This window comes from Nyctereutes procyonoides, unplaced genomic scaffold (assembly GCF_905146905.1).
Source record: "Nyctereutes procyonoides isolate TBG_1078 unplaced genomic scaffold, NYPRO_anot_genome, whole genome shotgun sequence".
Classification (NCBI taxonomy): Eukaryota; Metazoa; Chordata; class Mammalia; order Carnivora; family Canidae; genus Nyctereutes; species Nyctereutes procyonoides.
Genome location: NW_026575049.1, coordinates 31,098,595 through 31,121,513, shown reverse-complemented (window position 1 = coordinate 31,121,513; position 22,919 = coordinate 31,098,595). Strand labels below are relative to the sequence as shown.

The 22,919-nt window shown below is 42.3% G+C and overlaps 1 protein-coding gene across 4 annotated transcripts in view; it reads right to left on the bottom strand.

The window, feature by feature from the left end:
- The window catches only part of LARGE1 (LARGE xylosyl- and glucuronyltransferase 1), a 525,183-nt gene that overhangs the window by 222,125 nt on the left and 280,139 nt on the right, over positions 1-22,919 (bottom strand). For all 4 annotated transcript variants that reach the window (XM_055328305.1, XM_055328304.1, XM_055328306.1 and 1 more), the window contains exon 6: positions 3,296-3,467. In XM_055328305.1, coding sequence (XP_055184280.1) covers positions 3,296-3,467 — 172 coding nt within the window. The remainder of the gene's footprint in view (positions 1-3,295; positions 3,468-22,919) is intronic.

Below are 22,919 nucleotides of genomic sequence, written 5' to 3'. Positions count from 1 at the left end.
CCATTTAGGTGAAGTCAAGGCTCAGAGGGCATGTGGACATCCCCAAGAGGTACACAAAGCTGCCCGTGGCAGAGGTGGAGGATGAGTCTAAGCCTTTACTAAAAGGCTTCTTACTAGAGTCTCCACATAATGGATTTAGATGAGGGAAATCTCATAGCGCCATTAAGGAGTCAAGCATATGTGATCTGAACACAAAAGCCCCAGATAACTCGCTGTTGTAAAACAGAGAAAAACGAACAAGGCCAAACTGCATTAGTGTCACTCAAAATGTTTACGGTGAAGGATGCCAACTGTAATTGCCTTTAAGAGAGGAGAACTCTCCCTTTTGGATCAGAACTTTCTATCTGCGCCAAGGGGCTTTCTTCCTATTCTATGACCTGGCTTCTATTTGTTCCAGTTTAGAAAAAAATAATTACAAAAAAAAAAAAAAAAAAAAACAAAAAAAACACAAAAAACAAAAACACAAAAAAAACCAACCTCCTCCAAAAGAGTACCATATGGAGAAGAGGAGAGCTTACTTATTTTCCTTTCATCTCCGTATTTTCCCAGAAAAGTTAGAGTGGGCATGGGAAAACCTCAGATGTTTTTATACTCCTTTGCTGGTGATAGATAAAAATATAAGGCAGCCTGCCTTGTTTGTGAGCGCCTTGAAGGCAGGTGCTGTGTTCTCGACAGTTTTAGGTAACAGCAGCATCTAATATATTCTTCTGCACAGCAGGGACCTAACAAGTGCTAGAAATAAACCAATAAAAGAATAAACAAATAAAATGCAGCTCATTAACTCAGTTGCTTCCATTCAAGTGCCCCATCCCTGTCCTGACCTTGGCCCATACACTCTGCTCTGCCCCAGTATCCCAATCCTTGGGCGGCTCCCTTTCCACAGATGATATTGGGGAATTTAACACCACGATTATACTGATGTTGTTACTGGCTTCAGAACCCTACCAGCACTATGGCAGGTCCTGGCTGGCACAGAATAAATGGGATATCCTAGCTACAATGCAACAATTAGTGACCACCTGTTTCAGTGATTTTGCTAAGTTAGACTTTCTCCAGGGAGACTTGTAGCTTTAAATGCAAATTGCAGGTTGAGTTTCTGGGCAAACAGACTCTGATATGGGAGTCAGCATGCAGGAGGTTAATTTAGGGAGCTATCTTAGGAAGGGCATCTGGAAAGGGAAGGTAAGAGGACTGGGCAGGGGGAGAAATCCAGCTGTGAGGGGGGTTCTCCAGGGAGTGTTACAGCAGACCCTGCAAGATTCCACATTCCCCAGGATGAGGGGTATGGCCCCGGGCATGTGACTTCACCCGTGGCCTACTCCAAGGGACTAATAGTTGATTGCCATCTGCAAGTGGCACTCCCAGCAGCTGCAGTAAAAGTCCTTTATTCCTAAAGGGGAATGTGGCCATTAACTGCCCACAACCACTTCTCTCAAGCAAGTCAGAGCATGATGACTACCTCCTCTGTGATGCCCTCCCAGCTGCCTTCTCCGATCCCCTCCAGGAGAAGTGGTAACTTTCATTCTTGCTCATCTCTTTATTTCCAGAGTCCAGCATATCAGCGACACCCAGTAGAGATGCAATAAATGTCTGCTGAAGAAACACATCACCGAATACTCGACATGAGCATGAAAATGGGAGTATCACAGAATTATTTTTTAAAAAACTGTTCCCCAAGGTTGCCTGGATGGCTCAAGTTAGTTGAGCATCTGACTCCTGACTTCAGCTCAGGTCATGATCTCAGGGTCATGAGATTGAGGCCCACATCAGGCTCTGTGCTGGGCAGGGAGTCTGCCTGGGATTCTCCAGCTATCTCTGCCCCTCCTACCTCATTAAAAAAAAGAAAAAAAAAACAACCAAAAACCTATTCCCAAGGAGTTCATTCAATGTAGTCAGAAAAACAAGCAGAAATAATAGGGGAACTTGGCAAGAGATGTACACGGAAGTCGACAGATATGTGCATTCTGGTCTGAAGTCTGGGAAGAACTCTAACTCGGCATGCCTTCAGCTGCAGTTTCTTTGTGAATTGAAAGGACAGACTCCAACGCTCTATAAAGACACAGAGCTGAGCGACCAACTCAGTCTCAAAAGTTTTGCTAAATGATGTCTTTCTTAGTGTCATTATTGACATGGGTAAGGAAAGTTTAAATTTTGATCCTGACAAGGGAAAGAGTCTGAGGGTCAGGGTATCTCCCCCATGATAGGCTGAGGACTTTTTTCAATTAACCTGGAGCTAAGAGATTCCCCCTCCATCCTCCCACTGCTCCACCCTGGCCAAAGAAGCAGGCAGCGACTTGAGTAGGTAAGGAATTTACTCTTCTATCCATGAATGGAAACAGAAACCAACTGGAATATCTTATAATTTATGAAAATGTGGTGATTTTAAATCACTGAGTAGCATTTCACCTTCATAGGATAAGGAGCTACAGAGAAGTAGCAGGAGAGATTTTAAACAGAGCCAGAATGAGATTTTTAAAGAGAAAACTAAGAAATAAAAAAAAAAAATCTTACTCCCAAATTTATCTCTCACTGCATTTGTTTAATATAGAGAAGAATTTGTAAGGATGCAATTTTAAGGAAGACATCTGGAGGGGGGATTAAAATAAAAGCCCAAGATTTGTGCTAACTTGTTACTTCTCCTATGTATCCGTGCCAGAGTCATGTACACCTACCAAGCTCACAATTGCTCACCACATCATCTTATACACCCTGAGGCAGTGACAAGAGCTACAATAATGGCTATGAAGAAACTAACCAGACAAGAAGGAATGTCTTATGAAGTGAAACTTATATACCTCCTTAAAAAAATTATAAGCCAAAATATTAATGAAAGCAAAAGCCCTAAGAACAATAACAAAAGGCCCTAAGTACATCTCCCAACACCATAATCAATACCCATCTCCACGCCTTCAAAGGTCTTCTCAACAATCAAAGTATCATTTGATTAAAAAACAAAACAAAACAAAATTGATAAATGCAGGTAAGTCAACACTCAATTATCTGCACACAAAATATACACATTTGACATTCATCTCTTATAAACCATCCTAAATTGGGTTCTTCCTGTGAACACAGTCTACCTCTTCATTTACTAAAGAAACGCAGACAAATTCCAGTTTGATACGAATGTGTTTCAAATACCAGTAGGGTTGATACTTAACTACATATCTACCTCCTGTCCATTTCATTAACATGAACTCATTAAGCGTGGGCCTCACATTTAACAAAAAATACAATCACTCTTCTTGGCCTGATGACACCTTCAAAGATACCAGGAGAAATGGACTATAATTACCTTTGAACTTGTGAAACACGGCCCACAGCTCTGCAATGTCGGTCGCAAAGGTGATATCTGTGTCAAGGACAATGACCCTCTCCAGGTTGGCAGGAAGAGTCTTGGTCAGGACAAGCTTCATCAGACCATAAATGCCAGAGTAGTGTTTGTTGGGGATCCAAGATACTTCAGACTACACCAGGCATGGAAGAGAAGGAGTAGAAAAAAGGGGGAAAAAATAATCATTACATTCATTTTTTGCATAAGCATTATTAAACATTGTAAATAGTGTCTGGTACATAAAAAGTATTCAATAAAAATTTGCTCAGTAAATAAATATTTTCTTCAAGATTTATGTAAATTTATAGTTTGGCATGTGAAGTTTATTCGAAGAAAATGCATCTGAATCAAGAGGGAGCAAAAGCAATATTTATGAAATAACTATTATTTACAAATGCTAGGCTCAGATTTTTTTAAATAAAATTTTTATTATAGAAATGATATACGCTTGTCAGAGAAATTAAAAATATGTTATAAAAATAAAAGTATAAAAATTGGATCATAATTTTTTTTTTTTTTGCAATGAAAACAGTACCTAACTATTCCTAGGTAGATCTATTTCCTGAAATCACATTCTGTCATTAAAGATTGCTATCTTAGTGGTATTGTTAAAGCTTATGCTTATCTATTTTTTTTTTTTTTTTTGAGCTGCAATTGGGCCAATTAGCATTGCTCCATTCTCCTGGTTCTCAAGCACACCAGACAGACCTGGTCCTGAGCTATGCAACACTCTTCACTAGGGAGCAAAAGACACAGCCACAGACAGTAATGAACAGCCAACAGAAAGCCACCACTGAAATCCTCATACGATGTAACAGGACTACCAAGGCCCCACACATGGGTAGATCTGTCAGAAAGCCACACATCTCAGTATCACCTGGTACGCAAGACAAGGTTGAAAATAATATAGAATACCAGCATGCTGAAAGCTCTCAAAGGTATAGGACATATATGAAAGTAGTGATGGATAGGGACCCAACCTAGCTACCATGGGAAGCCTCCACGAAAGCCAAACCACACTTATTCCCAAAAAGTTACCACTGATAATGGAACTCTTCAGTGGAAAATGTGGCCACCCTATTGAGAGTCCAAAAAACATTCACCCCTTTTGTCCTTATAATACCATTCTGAGGTCACTGTTCTAAAAAAAAAAAATAATAACATTTAAAAATGAGAAACCAGTTTTATTCCTAAAGATGTGCATCACCATGGTATAAAAAGAAATAGAAATAATCCAAATGCCCCAAAACTGGACAGTTAATTAAAACGTGCTTTTAAAAAATCCGATAACATACTATTTAATGGCTATGAGCCATGTAGATTAAGATGTACTAAAAAAAAACCTTTCATGTGATGCTAAAAGAAAAAAGGCAAGTTTTAAAATTACTTTTGCTTAATAATCATTATGTATAATCAAACAACATGAAAGCATATCTACCCAAATTTATGCAGAAAGAAGAAACAGAAGCATGTATCAAATTACTAATAATGGTCATTCTGGAATGATGGGTCCCTCTCTGAACACACCCCACACCACACAGATATTTCAGCACACTTTTCAACTTTTCAAAATGAGCAACTATTATCATTATAAAGAAAAAACTAAGAATACTTAGCCTTCTTTTTAAACATACCAACATTGGTGATGGTGGGAAAACAGGAACACAGAAGCTGCCTTGGGGAAAGCTATGACAAAGGACCCTTGTGGTAACTAAAACGATCCACCCCATCCCTCAAACCCACTTTGTGTTCTGCATTTATCTTCAGCTTATTTGAAAATAAAATGTCAGCTACTCCTTATCCTCAGTTTTACAATGGTCCTTTCAATACATGTGCAATTTTAACCAGGGGGAAAAAAAAAGAAAAAACATAAACTGATGGATGTAACTGGTCACCACATGTCAGTTTTGGGAAAAGAATCCCCGACACCATGTTCCCGGGCAGCATGGAAAAGGGAAAGCAGAACCAAAGCCAAAATCTGAACCCCAGCCCCATACAAGGCAATGGTCTCTCTAAGCCTCAGTTCCTTTCCCTGTAAAATGGAGATGATACTTATATCACATAGCTCATGTAAAACTCAAAGGAGATGGAAGGATTCGAAGGTTTGGTGCACAAAGGACCCTCAGCACACAGAGGCTCCCAGCCTTCCTCCTGATTCCCCCTGAGCTTGTCAAGCATTTAGATGGCCATGCCTCTCTGACCGCATTATACTGAAGGGGGGCAGGGCTCTGGGGTACAACATAGCTTTAAACTTCAGATTCTGGAGTCAGGCACCACATGGAGTCAGATTCTGATGTCACTTAATTGGCACATCACCTTGAACAAGTGGGTTCGGCCTCTCTGAGAGTCTGTCATTTACAAAAGGCAGTTGATTCTACCGCTTGCAGCACTGTATCAGTCAGGGTGTGGGTGGAAGCGGCACACTCAGACTGGGTAATCTGAGGGAAATGGGGTGACAGAAGAACAATTTACTGAAGTGTATGCATAATTTAGGGCCAGCAGCAAGGAAACATGTGGCACCTGTGAAGATGGAGAGTAAGGGGCTATTCTCACCCAAGGCCAGAAGGGCTGCTGCCAGCTGCTGCTGGAATCTGGAGACAGTGGCCATATGAATGAGCCACCAGGCAGGAACGGTGAACTTTGGTAGAGGGTCAAGGCCAACTTGTAGCAATCTCACAGGATGGAGTATGGAGAGGCATCTCGCTTAGCCTCTCTCCCCTCCTAAACCACCCATCTCCCTCTAGGGCGCCCCCTGTGCAAACCCAAATGGAAGCAGATGGAAAGTGATCTCAGAGCCATGGCCCTGTGAAGTGGCCTCATGGGGCACAGAGTAGGGCAGAGAAGGCCCAGAGAGCACTGGGAAGGGCAAACCGAACACAACCAGCACAGTCACTCAACTAAACGAGTGATGGCAAGACCACAGCTCAATGCCTTCTACTGAACAGGTGCAAAATGCTATTATGAGAAGGTGGTGGGTGGGCAAAAATGGAAGCATGGACAGGTAGGCTGGGTTGGTGTGCAAATGGAAGGATGGACAGGCGGGTAGATGGACAAGAGGTACAGGAAAATAAGTGATTTGTCTACAATCCCTCAGTGAGGCATGCAAAACTCCATTTAGAACCTGCCGAGGGAAGGTCTGCCTCCCTTTGGAGTTAGCATCCTAACTAGCCATCAGCTTAGATCTGAGGGCCGGGGGCTCCTTGCCTAAGAGCCTCCAGTGGGCTTTAAAAAAAAAACTTCCCTCATGAAAGCTCCAGTCTTTGGAACTCAGCTCTGCATCTTCTCTCCCCTGAGAATTGGCCTGAACTGAAGCTTGGCAATCACGGGTCCACACTGCAGAGCTGTGCTATTTAATCAGACCTTTGATTAACTTATTCATCTATTTTGGTTACCATCAAAGCAGGAGAGCTTGGTGAAGACTGAACACCAGAGCGTTGGGTTGAGCCATCTAATTAGATTGCCCTGACTCTAGGCTTTATTTTTAACACACATGTGAGGCACTCAGATGCATCACAGAACAGTAGGACGACAGGAATAAATTAATCTCAACATGAGCCCAGGCTGGAATGTCACCCCAAGTCCCCGACTTAATACATAATCAATTAAGTCAGAGTGTTCAATTAGAGGTAAAGGAAGCATTTGAATGAGTTTATATTCAGAGAGAAAACCCCAGAAAGAAAACTGAGGAATCTAGGGGGGCGGGTAAAGAATGTGTGGTAAGAAGCAGATACATTTATTATAAATGGCTCTCTCTGAAGTACAATATAATATGCCCCCCACCCTGCCTTAGTCTAATCCTGCTCTTCTTTCAAGCCTCGGCTTAGAAAGCACCCCCCCAGTCGTCACCTCCCCAGGGCCTCAGGCTGGGCAAGGGCTCCTGGAGCAAGCTGCTTCCCTTCCTCTAGCACAGCACGCTCTCACGCTGTGTCTAATTTTCCATGTCTCTCGCCAGCTCTGGGCTGGAACTCCCTGAAGCAGGGACGATGTCATTTTTGCTGTGGTAACAACACAGTCATTACTCAAAAAATGTTTGATGAACGTGCATGACTGCAGAGTTGGCCAGGCCTGGGTTTAAATCCTACCTTTGACGTTTCCTGCAACCAGCAGCAGAAACATCCATAACTACTGAAGTCCAGGGTCCAGACAGTGCAATGGAAGAAGCATGGCTTGTTCCGCCCCAAAGCCCGGGCTTTAACACCACCAGTTCCATCATTTTACCTCTGTGAGGCTTTGTTTTCTCATCTGCAAAATGGGGGCTTGGAACATTCATTCTGCAATACTGCTGGGAGAATGACAAAGCATCCAGCCTGAGGGTGGACATCAAGCTGGCCTCTGCAAAGGCCATTCCTCTTCTCCCGGTGATAGTCTGTCAGCACTGTGGATGCGTAGATGATTCAAGATGCTGGACTTGATAAAAGCAGGAAATGATGCTATCTTTGATAGTAAAGGGAGTGAAGATCGTTTTGTCAGAGGAAAATAAGTCTCTCATCATCTTTCCCTAGGATCCTTATATAGATTATTTTTAAAAAAGATTTCTATTTATTTGAGAGAGAGAGACACATACACACACACACCGAGAGAGGAGGGGCAGATGGAGAGGGCAACCAAACTCGGCACTGAGCATGGAGCCGGACTGGGAACTCAATCTTATTACCCCAAGACCATGACCTGAGCCTAAATCAAGAGGTAGATGCTCAACCGACTGAGCCACACAGCTGCCCTAGCTTTTTTTTTTTTTTTTTTTTTTAAAGATTTACCTATTTATTTTAGAGAAAGAGAGAGCACGCACCCAGGTGGGATAGAAGGAAAAAGGGAGAAAGAGAGTCTTAAGCTGACTCCCCACTGAGTTTGAAGCCCTATGCAGGGCCTGATCTCAAGACCCTGAGGTCACAACCTGAGCCAAAACCAAGAATGGTCGCTTAACCAACTGCAGCACCCCAGTGCCCTTCCTACCTAGATTATTAACAAAAGCACAAACTAAGATGTTGGAAATTTAAGCCTCCTCTGGTAGATCTCCAAATTGGATCGAATACCTTTGATTTTAGGAGGAAAACCCTACTAAAATAAAACAAAACAAAACAAGACCGCTTTCACCAAAGTGGATGGATGTGGTCACCCATGCAACCTTTGGGACAGTCTCTTGGTGCAACCCTTACTGGTACCAAATCCCATTTCTACCCTGTAATAAACTCCAGTCCAATCAGGAACATTAAGCCATGGGGTCAACAGAAAGAAGACCATCCTGAGAGGCACACTGCAGAAACCTGGAGGGTTTAACCCCAAAGCATCCTATAAGATGACAACACCTGGCAGAGCAATAACCTAGCATGTTCTTCATCACTATGAACACACCAAAGGGTTTATGTAATTAAAACAATAATAAAAATGAAAGTTAGGTTTCTTTTAATGGACAATTATCCTTGCAATGGTTGTTAATAATTCTAAGCAGGATGTTCTAAGATTTAATTAGCAAAAATGCAATCGTGCTCAAAAATCCTACCTAATGCACTTACATAAAGGAGCGTAAGCAATCCCAGGTTTTCAGGGTTTCTTTGCAGAGTAGGGAGTGGGTGATGCTCTCAAGCGAAAATTCACCTTCCCCAAACTGTCAATTCCTCAGCCGACAGACCCCAAGGGGAGTTTCTATGAAGTGCTGCAAGTGATTTTAGGGTTCATCTGATGCTGGGTGGTCCACAGAGAAGTTACTCAGAAAACAGGACCAGGGTAGTAACCTGGGGATGGAAGCACAGGGTGTGAAGGAAACTGATGTCTCAATGCGATTGATGCCAAGTTGCCGACCTTTGATAGACAAGAGAAAGACCGAAAGAAGGGCTGGTTTTATCAAGGAACGGTGCACATTTCTTCTTGAAGATGTTGGCTTTCAGGAGGCACTGGGATGCCCCATTAATGGGAACAGTAGAAAATATCATCTAGCTTTTCCTGAGTGCTTCCTGGGTGCCAGGCAATGCCTTCTGAGCATTCTGCTTACCATTTTAGCTACCTTTCCTGCACCCGCCCCACCCTGCCCCGAGTCTCCAGGTCAGGTATTACTACCACAGCGCATGAAGTCTGGGAAATGAGGACCCAAGCTTTTCCTTCTTCTATCTCTCAGTCCCCAGTTGGAGACATTCTACTTTGAAATGATGAGAGTGTCTCTCTCTCCTCCCTTCCCACTGCCCCTGGGCCCAGGTGTGCTCTTCACTCCTCTGGGTTCCTGTATTGTCATGACTGAGCCTGTCTCCAACCAAACCTTCATTCACCAAGGAGCAGTTTTTCATGGCAATTAGATACGAGGACTCTGGAGTTGGGTATTCCTGGTTTCTCGGTCTTTCTGAACCTGAATTTTCTCATCTGTATAATAGGGATGATAGTAGCATATCCTGCTCTCTTCCTAGGGAGTTGTTGTATTTATAGTCTGTAAGCTTTCCTCCATCATCCTGGAAATATTTATTGCTCAAAATAGACTTCTCACCCACATCAACATTTTCCTGTGGATTACAAATCACCTTGACACATTTTTAAAAATTAAAAAAAGAAGTCATCCTAGCTGCAGAATGTTCGAAAAGTCATTTGCCTTTCATGTTGTTTCGGAGTGGTCGTCTTGGCAACCAACCTGTATGTTCAGAACATAATTGTTGAGAAAGGAGGGTGAGGAGCTCGGGTGGGGCGGGGACTCTGGGAGATGCCATGGAAGAGGACCACGGAACAAGCACGAGCTCGGGCATCTGACTGGCCAGCCTCTAAATCTGGCTCCACCACCTCAAGACTGGCAAGCTCATCTCTCTAAGCCTCCACCTTGTCACCCACAAAATAGAGAAAATGATACATATCATACAAGGTTTGGAAAATTATTAAATGAGGCAGGAGAACTAAGGTGCCTGGCATAGCGCCTGCCATAGGAAGGGCTCAATTTCTAAAATCCACGCTTTTAAACTGATTAACAGCGTGCACTCTGGAGTGTGACTGCCTGGGTTTGTATCCCAGCTCTATCATTCGCTAGCTAGGTCACTTTGGGCAAGTAATTCAACTTGAATGTACCTCCCTTTTCTCATCTATAAAATGGGCATCTCTACAGTGCATACTCCATAGGACTATGAGATTTCTGGTGCTATATAGAAGTACTAGCTATTTGTTATTCATTGTTTATATTAAAGATATTTAAAGCAACAGGAAAGATGAGATTCATATCTATAAGACAGAGTCCTCTGCATTTGCATTACCCTTGCCAGCAACAAAACAAAACAAAAACCCCCCCAAAATACACTTTTGGTCAGTTGGGATCATTTAAATAAGCATTTCTAGAACACTTAATGTGGGCCAGGTACCAAGGAGAGGCTAGGGACCAGAGTCCATGATGAATAAAACATAGTTGATGCTCTCGAAGTCTATGGTTTACCAGATATTCATTATCCAATCCTGCATAATAAGCTACTTCAAAACACAGCAGCTTAAAACAGCAATACTTATTTATTATCTCAGTTTCAGTGTCAGGAATTTGGGAGCACATAAGCTAGATGGTTCTAGCTCAGGATTTCTCATGATGTCAAAGTCAAGATGTCAGTTGAAGCTGCAGACATCTGATGGTTGGGATCGGCTTCTAAAATGGCTCATGTATATACACATGGCAGTTGATGCTGGCTCCCCAGAGGAAGCCTCAGCTCCTTGCCACACGGCAAACCTGGGACAGCTGCTTGAATGTCTTTACAACAGGGAAGCTGGCTTCTCCTACAGTGAGTGATCAAGAGTGAGCAAGAGGGCAGCCCGGGTGGCTCAGCGGTTTAGTGCTGCTTTCGGCCCAGGGCGTGATCTTGGAGACCCGGGATTGAATCCCACGTCAGGCTCCCTGCAGGGAGTCTGCTTCTCCCTCTGCCTGTGTCTCTCATAAATAAATGGATAAAATCTTTAAAAAAAAAAAAAGAGTGTGCAAGAGAGAAACTAGGGTGTTTTTTTATGGCTTGGCCTCAGAAATGACACTGTATCATTTCTGTAATGTCTTCTTGGTTATACAGATCAGCCCTATGCAACATGGTTAGGTACCAGGCGAGGGTGAGAATACTAGTGAACAGGGATTATTGGGGGACACTTTGGAAACTAGTTACCACATTTGTAATTCTAGAATGGTACAAACTGGATTAAGATGTATTCTGAGTGGATGTATAATAGCTGTCTAGTAGAAGTACAATTAAAGAGGAGAGGAGGGAGAGTAACCAGTTAGAGATGTTTGTTAGAGATGAGCTTTAAATTTGGTCTTAGAAAATGAATTGAAAATTGAGTTTCTCAGACACTGAGAGAAAAGCAGGATAGGAGAGAGATTATCATCAGTGAAGGCACACAGATATAAACAATTGTGTGTGTTTATGTGTGCACGTGCATGCAATAGTCTGATAAGACTAAGGTAAAGCCTGGGATTGGAAGTGATAGAGAAGAACACGGAGAGGCAGGAAAGCGTCAAGTGTTGGAGCATACCGTATACCATGCCAAAGAGCACTGTACAATGTCCTAAATGGTGGGAAGAAAGAAAAAGGTTTTCACTAGCAAAGAGACAGAAGAACCTCGACTGCATGTTTAGAATATACCCTAGCAACCTATGGAAGGAAAAGACAAACAGAATATAGTTCAGGGGCATCAGAACTTTGGAGGATGCCTACAGAAAATGCAGATTCCCAGGCACCTGGGTGGCTCAGTGTGATAAGCATCTGACTCTTGATTTCAACTCAGGTCATGATCTCAGGGTCATGAGATCGAGCACCATGTGGGGCTCCTTGGTCAGCTTGAGATTCTCTCTCCATCTTCCTCTGGTCTTCACCCCATTCACATTCTCTAAATGAATGAATGAATGAATAAATAAGGGAAGGGGAGAAAATGTAGATTCCCAGGATCCACACCCAGAAGTGAGGATTCATCAGGCCTGGGGTGGGGCCCAGAAATCTGCGGTGTTTTTTTGTTTTGTTTGGCAATCCAAGAAATACTCTTTTTTAAAAAAATTTTATTTATTTATTCATAGACACAGAGAGAGAGGGGCAGAGACACAGAGGGAGAAGCAGGCTCTATGCAGGGAGCCGATGTGGGACTCGATCCTGGGTCTCCAGGATCACAACCCAGGCTGCAGGCGGCACCAAACCGCTGCACCACTGGGGCTGCCCAAGAAATAGACTCTTTTTTTTTTAATTTTAATTTATTTATGATAGTCATAGAGAGAGAGAGAGAGAGAGAGAGAGAGAGAGAGAGAGGCAGAGACACAGGCAGAGGGAGAAGCAGGCTCCATGCACCGGGAGCCCGACGTGGGACTCGATCTCGGGTCTCCAGGATCGCGCCCTGGGCCAAAGGCAGGCGCGAAACCGCTGCGCCACCCAGGGATCCCAAGAAATAGACTCCTAACTATAGAGAACAAACCAATGGTTACCAGAGGGGAGGTAGGTGGGGGGTTGGGTGAAACAGGTAATGGGGATTAAGGAGTGCACTTTTCGAGATGAGCACCGGATGCTGTACGGAAGTGCTGAATCACTATATTGTACACCTAACGTTACACTTTATGTTTACTAACTGAAGTTTAAATAAAAACATTTTAAAAATTAAAAAAACAAACACACACCTGTATTCTTAACCAGAACCTCATGAGATTCTAAAGCAGCTGTCCCCAGACTATACCCTAGGGCATCCTAAGCAGACACAGTAAACACTTACTTCTCAAGGTCTTGTTGGTTGAATCATTTAGAGTGGATTACCAACCAGCTCACTGTTGGGTAGAAACAAGACATAAAATAGCCCAAAACTTAAGTGTACCACCTGAACTTGACGCAGTTGGATGTATAAGGAGAGAAGAACTTTCTCAAAGATTAATACGAGAAAGGGTTGAGGGAAGATCAGGAGTTTTTTAGATAACCCTACACCTCACAGGCAGTTTAGACTAAAGCCACAAAGGTTTCCTGGGTGTCCTTTTTTAAACTTAGAAATCCTATTTCCATAAAAACCACACTTGGTCGGCTAGAGTGAAATTCTAAGGAACCGGTATCAACAGGAGAGCTGAGTTAAATATTTCACATCTTCCCACAATGGAAACTTGGAAGGAAACCTTGTAAGAGCCCCCAGGCTGGTCTTTTCAGGTGACAGCGTTCTACACTAAACATCAGTAAATATTATTCACAGGTTACAACTCCAGCCTAAAATAAGTTAACTGGCTTCCACCTGAAATGCTCATTATTCACAAATCTACTGAGAAACCACCTTCCATAGACATAATTAATTCTGGAGTGATGACAAAGGTAGAATGAATCATGAGGAATGCGATCATGGATCTATAAACACATTCCTTCTCATATCAGCGGCAACAAAACCCCTCCCTCTCATGCCTGGCAAGAAGCATTCTGTATTTAGCTTTGTGAAGCTTGGGGGGATTGGTCACCAGAGCATTTACGGATTGCCTGAACATCCCTCAGTACTTTACGTTATGAAATGAAGCATTTCAAAGCACTGGGAGTTCTGATTTGTGAACTGGACTGTTACAGTGGTTTAATTTCCTGAAATATAGCTGCCTTCTTAACTAATAGATTTTTCAATGCACTGAGGAGAAAATTGCATTAGCTCCTGCGTAGCCTGGACTTAATATTTTTAGAAGCTGCAATTCTTCTTATTATAGCGCACAGTATGTATTTATGTATGTATACTTAGCACAGTTTCTGACACACAGAAGGCACTCAGTGAATAGTTTTGAAAAAGTAAAACAATACAAGTACACAAGCTATGCTTACTGAGAACCATTCCTGGGAATGGGGATATAGTGGTGAACCTGCTGTGTTCATGGATCATTCATTCATCCTTTCGAACACCAGAGGACTGCTTTAAGAGACAACAATTGTTTCAAAAGGCATTATTACAGCACTCAGAATAGTGGTTTATGTTAATGAGGGCTGGAAGTGGTAGGGGGACTGAATAAGAAAGGGATAGTTTTATTGATACTATTCTAGTTCTAAGTTAGATAGTGTGGTGTTTTCATCAGTGTCTGTCATAACCAATTTATCTGCAGTCTTCATATGTGTCTATGTGCCTGTATGTACAGAAATCCATCACAGGTGATCTAGAACATGACCTAGAGAGAACACAGGATCTGGGAGTTAGAGAGAGACCAGGCTTAACCAGCTAAAACCACCCCCCATCCTCTCTCAACTCCTGCTCCAAGTGTTAGAATGGAGATAATCATTTTGCTAGTAAAGGCAAGGGAGAGGGGAAAAGCCCTCTTATTTGTTTCCCTGTTATTATAAATTTATTCTTCAGCATGCATTCTTAACAAGGCAAAATTGCTTCTTGTGAGGCAAAAAAAAAATCTTGGATATTACCATGATTTGTTATTAAAATCTCATGGAGGGGAAGGGTGCAATTAGGAAAAAAAAAAGTACCTAAATAGGCTCCTGGGGAGAGGGTGATGATAAAATTTTTTAATAGTTGAGAAACTATGCTCTACAGGATTATATGACACTAAGCTAGGCGCAAAATAGAGAAGTATACAAAACAACACAAATAAACTCAATACCTGAATCCCGATATTAGCATCAGCTAAGTCCAGAGGTTCTTCATAAATTTACTCAGCTGGCAGTTCAATCACAAAACATTACAGCTATCTGTTCCCAAGTTCATCTAGAAATTTTAGGGGAACACTTGCCCATGATCCCCCCTCTTTCATTCCTACCACTTCCTTCTGTCAGGAACCTTCCAAAAGGCAGCCTCAGAGGCTGCAATTAATGAGGCACCATGCTGCTCTGCATTAATGAGGTGCTTTTCATTTTCAGAGGACTTTGTAATCCTTTGGAGGTGAAGCTCTTGCCTGTGAAGCTCTCTGGTCTCAGCCTCAGAGATGAAGCCCTCAGGTCAGTTGAACTCTAAACACACAGGAAGGTAACCTTGAGCAGGTAAAGTGGGTTAAGGAGGGTGAACCAGAGGTGCCACTTAATTAATTTTCAGTTGGCTTAAAGACTGTTTTCTCTCACACAACATGGAAGGTGAAACTCTCCTGGTAAAGTGGAGATCCAAAGGAATGCCTTATCATGACAGAATTTCTCTTGGCTGACAACCGAAATGACCCTTGTTTACTGGTCATCCAAAGGAAAGATGGCATCTTTACTCAGCTCTTGTAATACATCTAAAAACATTAACCAAGAGTCTTACTGTAATTTAAAATATTTTTATCTTGACCATGAATCCTTAGACTGTTATATTGACATTCACCTCTGTAACAGGCCCTTACTATTTATATGAAGGGTTGTCAAGGAAACCAGGTGTTGAGGATAGCTGTCTAACTTGTCTAGATTTAGAATTTATCATACACGAGAGTGCAGAAGGCAAATGAATGTCAACCTTAGAAAGTACTACAGAAGATGGTATGTGGCACAAGATAATTCCATTTAAGCCTGTACTTTCCATTTGGGGATTTGGTTACTGATCAAAGGAATTCCTAATGCTCTAAATCCCCCTTAAAAAAATCACCTAATTCTGAAAGTGACTCATTTATCTAAACATTCATTGTGTGTGCCAAACTCTATACTAGACGCTAAGGAAAGAGCAGTGAATGTGGAATGTTCCTATTTCTTAGGAGATCACAGATAAAAAGGAAAGAGCATTATTATATCTATGATGATAATAATATGGTATTTGTTGAATGCTCACTATGTAACAGACACGATAAGCAATTTATGAATATCTTTCTCTCACAATAACCCTAAAAAACAGACATCAAGGAAATCACACAATCTTCAAGAATTATAGGAGCTAGGACTAAAAATCAGATTTGACTCATTCCAAAAATCTTAATCATTTTGGAAACTGACTCAAATGAGATATTCAAATGATCATCAGGCAGTGAAAGCTATAAATGAAATCTCTCTAGAATTCTTGGGGATAGAGCAGTCGATTGCACCTGGAAATAGAAAGTACAGTTAGAAAAGGAAAAGGTGATTAGGAAGCGGAGCTTGTACTTTTAGTGCAAAAGAACACTCCAACGCAGTCCCAGTCAATGCAACCTGTGAGAGTCACATACCTTCCCAGTACAGATGTCTCCCAGACATCTACAAGACTGCAAGTGACCAGGTAAGATGCTATGAAGAAAACTGTTAACACCAAAACAGAAAGTGAAGATTAAAAAGTAGATCCAAAAAGAGCGTTACAATGATTTTTTTTAAAAGACTTTGAGAGAGAGAGAGAGAGCAGAGTGAGAGAGACAAAGAGCATGAGAGAGGGTGGAGGGGCACAGGGAGTAGAAGGAGGCTCCCCAGCCCAAAGTGGGGCTCTATCCCAGGACTCCGGGATCACCACCTGAGCCAAAGGCAGATGTTTAACTGACTGAACCACCCAGGTGTCCCAAGAGTGTTACAGTGAATTCTTAATTTCTGTTCCTTAGCACCTAAGGAGAACGCCAGAGAAAATCTCAACCTCTGATGCTCATGCTTTATATGAATGATGCTATGAGGGCCCAGAGCAAAAGCCAACTTTACTAGGACACTGATGAAAACCAGCTGGAGGCAAGGTCTGACACTGGGCTGCACCAGAGAATCACCTGATCCCACTATACTGGGTCTGCCCTGGAAAAGCCAGTGGTGAGGCCTGGCACTAATGCTGGTTCTGGTTTGATCAAGATCACAAGTGATGTTAATGGGCAATTGAGGGTAGGACCTTGTCATGGCTTTTTGGGTAATGTATTGTGTTAGTAAAGTCTACTAAATGATCCTTAGGTGCAACCAAGCCTGAGATACACAGCAGTTGGGGAAATGAATCAACCAATCAATTCTAACTCCTAGCTGGGAAATCAAGACCCAAATTAATGACAGCATAAGCTCCAGAACTTTGGTTCTGCTTTGTTGTTTGCATGGACACTGTCAAGTTCCTATATGGAGTATTTTTGTTGTATGTCTCTTTTAATTCCCCTTGGTGTGGGAATATTTAAGCATTCTTGACCTGGAAGCAACACAGAATACAGAAATGAACACTGTACTCAGAGTTTGAAAACACACACTGGGAGGTGGGTCAATTCTATTCTCTCTTAGATTGTGCACCTGAAAAATAGAGACAAAGCCGTTCACTTGGTCTGAGACTGAAAACCAGAGATGATGTCTGTGGATGCACCAAGCAGGCCACCTGACAGAATCTGCACTCACAGCTGCTGGTTAATTCTGAATCTGGAAGTAAGGAATATTTCATGACGTGACAAGGAGAATAAAGGCCTGATCACAGTGAGCAAGCTTGAAATGCTAGTGCCTTACCACATCTGCCACCATCGGTGACTTCCTCTCGCTTCTTTATAATGGCTGGTTTTGGAGGGTAGGCCTTATGTATTATGTATATGTAATGTAAAGGCAACAAGCACACTCTAGGACACAGTGTACGTTAGGTAATAACAGCATATTAATAATAATAGGGGATGAGAAAGGGGAGTTTTAGCAGCGCTATTATGCCTATGAATAAGATGTTGATCACTGCTTGCTATTTTCTCTTCAAACATATTATTTAGCCAGTAGTGAGCAGATTTAAAACCCACTGGGGTTCTTGAATTGAGCCTGGCTGAGTGGTTAAATCCAATGAAAATATCCTAGTTAGATGAGTTTTTAGCCAAGGGAGTTGAGTCTATAAAGGGATATTTAACAGGTCAGTTTGTGAAGATGATGTCCATCTTTCAAAAATGATAATGGGAATGATGAGGATAATGCATGCACAGCATTTTCTAGTTTACAATGCACTTTTAGATGATTTCATTTGATTCTGGAAATAACTCTGAATTAAGCAAGAATTCACATCCCCACTTTACATAACAGGAAACTGAGACTTTAAAACACCATTGTCCAAAGTTACAAAGCCAGTAAATGGTAGTAGGGTTGAAACTTACCTCTTTAGACCTTCGGGAAGATGCTCCCCATGTCATGCTTTGACTTTAGCAAGGTAAGCAGATGGAATTGACAGACCAAAGTATTGTCCATTGTGCTCAGCAAGAAAACTCAGTTTGACACCTCTGGGCACTTCTGCCTACCCCCAAAATCAAATTGGTGACATGGTACATGTACCAAGGGATGAAAACATAAAAAGTTCCAAGTACTCTTTGTGTAGAAATAACTCTGGCTTGCTTCCCATGTTTCAGTTAGCGAAGAAAGAGAATCTGGCCCCTTCTGTGTCCCAAACAAGGTAAAGTGATGATATCATCATGGGGTCCACGGATAATGTGTCCAGAACAGGCAACATCTGGGTGCTGCTTATGTGTCACATGACGGAAATAAAAGGACATAAGTCCACTTGGCTGGTCTCTGAGTTGTTGGCTTGAATTTTCCACCCCATTACCTTCAAGGACATCACAGTCAGGGATGGCCTCAATAGCAGACTAACCCATGATTTTGTCTGATTTCAGTACACTGGTTCTCAACTAGGGCTGATTTTGTCCACTCTCTGGCATTTGGCAACACTAGAGTCATGTGTGGTTGCCACATCCTGAGGGGAAGACAGCCACTGGGCACCTAGTGGGTAGAGGCCAGGAATGCTGCCAAACACCTTAAGATTAGACAAACTCCCAAAAAGAGGATTATCTGCCCCAAAACATCAAGGGTGCTATGGCTGAGGCACCTTGTTCAAAAATACTAGTGAAAATTTGAGACACCTGGGTGGCTCAGTCAGTTAAGTCTCGAACCTTGGTTTCCATTCAGGTCATGATCTCAGTCAAGGTTGTGAGATCGAGTTGCGTGTTGGGTTTGTGCTCAGTGGGGAGTCTAGTGAGCACTTCTCTCCCTCTGTCTCTGCACTCCCCTAACTACCCACCCCCCAATAAATAAATCATTAAAAAATACTGGTGAAACCTTGAAAAATGTGTACGGATAAGCAGGTGAAATCTTGATTTGATCCTGGTACCAGCATACAAGTTTGACTCAGTTTGACCTACTGGAAAATACTGTGTTATCCAGAATTAGTGAAGTACCTCTTCAGAGGAAGAAGGCAAGAGTGTGAAGTCCTCAGCATCATGAACTAAAGGAAGAAAAGCGGCAATTCCATAAACCCACAAATAAGATAAAAAACTTAAATGAGGCTTAGAAAGAGAAGAATACAACGTTTAGACAAGCAAGATTGCCCAGTGGCCAATTCAAGGAGGGTTTTCTTGGCTGGCAGCAATTAGCTGGCTGAGACTGGGGCTGCCCCTATCCCAGCAAGAACTCCATGCTTCCACTAGGCCCAGGCACCCCCTCTCCCTGGAGGATAAGCCTCATCCTAAATGCAACTTCGCATTGAACCAAGGACTCCAAGCTCCACATGTTGGGCACCTGTCATTACTTAGCATCCTCCTGAACACTTTGCCCTAAGCTTAGGCTCTCTTGTACAGAGCCCCAGATGTTAGCTCCACTCCCACGCCTGCCCTGTATAAAGTAGAGCAGATTCCTTCTGCTGGGTCACAGCCCCAGATCCACTTAACTGTGTCCCAACCAGGCTCATCTAACAAATGACACACCTGTACATCTGACGATCCTGCACTATGCAATTATTTAGGGGGAAAAAAATCACATTATCAGCACTTCTCCATTTTGGACAGCTCCCAGCCACACACATTACACTATCGTCTCTCCAGTGGTTATCTAGAACTCCTGCTCCTCCCACTAAAGCATGCTCCTTTGTCAGTTTCCCTCAATATACATGAGACCACCATGCACCCACCAGCTTGTTCTAGAACTCTACGAGGTGAACTTGATTCCTCTCTCCCTCCATGGACACATTCAACAGGTCCCAAACCCTGTCATATCAGCTGTAAAAAAAAAAAAAAAAAATTAATCTGCCTTTAACGGTGGTCACCTGAAGAGGGAAGAAGCAGTCTAAGAAAGAGACTTTTAATTAAAACCCGTCTATATCTTCTTTTTGGGGATAGTCATAGTGTAAAGCAGCAAGTTTGGAGTAGATGAACCAATTATATTCTTTATTTTTTACTCATCTACCACAACACTCTGCCCCCAGGATCCATACGTTCACTGGGTGATCGGTCCTGAACCTTAAGATCAAGGTCTTGGACTGACTTGTTCATTTTACCAATGCTCCCTAGCACACAGAGGTGGCATTCTGTTGCAAGTTATCTAATAAATAAGAGAAACAGAACCTCAGGAAAAAACTTGACAATGCTCATCCCATCCAGCTCCCCTTTTGTCCTCAAACCCACTGAACAGATCAGGGACATTGATTTTTTTAAATGGTTTCTGCACACTGTAAAATCAAAGTTCAATTTTCCAAATATCAAGCCAGTTAGGTTCACACTCATCCACTACTAAGCATGCTTCTCTCTGCCTTATGTATCCTGTGGGTAATTCACAGGTACACATGTATCTCCACCTGAGCATCCCTGGTGGTAGATTCACTATCTTAGCTCAGAAACTCCCCTAGTGGTTTCTAAGATATTTTGCATATGGTAGACATTCAATTTGTTTGCTTTTAATGCAAATGTGGACATAGTGGCATACGGATACTGAAGACTAGAAGGTAAACGTAATCTAATTTCTTTCCCATGGGCATCCTGAGGAGTCCCAGGTGATAGTCTTGGAGAACTGGTTTATTAATTTCTTCTACTATCAAAAGACCTGGTCTTCCTTTTTTTTTTTTTAGATCTGGCCTTACTAAGTGAAAAACAGAAGGCCAGGAAGATAAAAGAAACACATTTCTTTCTTTTCTGACAGAAAAGTACAATGATGAGGGTATTAAGTTTTATAGCTAAGCTCAGCAGATAATAATCAGACAAAGGAATCCTGCTTGGGGAAAGGTATTCTCTTCTTTGGGCAGTGAAAACCTGTCATTAATTCACAGAGCCCCATAAAAAGCTCTTCCGCCTTCTCTCCACCCTCTTCCTCAAGCCCTCCTTGTTCTGGATAATGATGTACCCAGCATGGACACGCCCCTTCTCTTTCCCCTTCACTTCTGGAAATCACACTAGCTTCAAGGCCCAGCTCCAAATCCCATTTCTCCTGGGAAGCCAGCCCTGACTATCCAGCTGGTAACTGACTGGTACTGCACCACTCTCCATTTCATTCACTGGCACTAAATTCCTGCAGAAGACATTAGCTTTTCTGCGTCTGAGCTCTGACAGAATCTTGTGCATTCAGCAAATCCTTATCTACTGATTGACTTGTACCAAGGTATAGACCCGACCCGAGTTGCTTCCTCTTAATTGAGAATTCAGCTAGGCAGCTGAATTAATTAGAGTTAGCATCAGATTTCCCAAGCCAGCCAGTTACCCTGGGCTACTGGTAGTCCATCTACCTTGAGAGGCTGGGAACTTCCCCATGGACAGACTAGTTGCCTTAGGAAATCCCAACAAAGTTACCCAAACCAAACTCCAAAAGTGGTTAATTTAGAAGTCACAGATTAAAAAGAGCAAGTAAGGAAAAAACAACACACACACACACACATATATATACTAGTTATCCCTGCTTCCTAAATATGCATTTTCTTCTCATAACAAACCTACAAAGAGAAGTGTGAGAGACTCTACTGGTTGCCTACTCAGAGCTGCTCTTCTAGTCTCTGCTGTGAAGGCTGCAAACACAGAAACCCTCACTCTCCCAGTCTCCCCTGTAGACAGGATATGGACATAGGACAATCCTGACCAGCACACCTGATGGGAAGTCTGCTGGGAGATTCTGGGGAGAAGATTCCCTCCCCCCTGGGAGGGAGGGAGAGAGAGAGAGGGAGAGAAAGAGAAAGAGGGATGGGGACAGAGAGAACCCACATTTCCTTCCCAATGTCCTGAGAGAAATTAACTTGCTGGGTTTGCTATGACCACTGTAACCATGAGGAGCCCAAGAGAACACCCATGAACACTACCATCTCTCATGGAACTGCCAATCATTTATAAGAAAAATGAATAGGTTGTTTAAGCCATATTTACTGGGATAGTTCTTCCTTTCTTTCTTACATATATATATATATATATATATATATATATATATATAATGTTGCATATATAATATATATATATGCAATGTTATATACAATATTCTAGTATGTCTAGTTCACCATGTTACCTGAAATAGAGGTCTTCCCTCCTCACTTTTCCTCCCCATCTATTGTTTAGAGCTCAGTCTAAATCTCAAGGAAACTATTCTTGGCCCACCATTCTATTCATGTTTGGGTTGCTCTACTCTAGGCTGTCATGCCACTGTTTCCTTTTTCATAACACTTGTTATTGTATAGTTATTTGTTAAACGTTCTCTTATATAATTATTTCTTCAGTACCTTTAATGCCTAAGTACTGGTCATAAGCCCAACTCATCCACTACAGGGATGGACCCCCTCTGTTCTTAACCACCCTATCTATCCCCCACTGTTAACAGAGCACTTGCACATAATTGACTCTAAGTAAATGTTTGAATGAAGGAGTCTTAATAAGAATGCTGAATGAAGCTTTTCCTCCACTCAGCAGGGAAGAGTCCCAGGAGCAGTTACTTCTATCAGCTGTGAATATGAAAGGAAAGAGTAGTATCTTATGTTCTGGATAATTATCAACCTTTGCTCAAGGAAAGAATTTCCAACCCTTGGAGAAAGAATGGTTTGTGAAGATTGAGCATTTGGGGAAAGATCAAATAGGCTATCA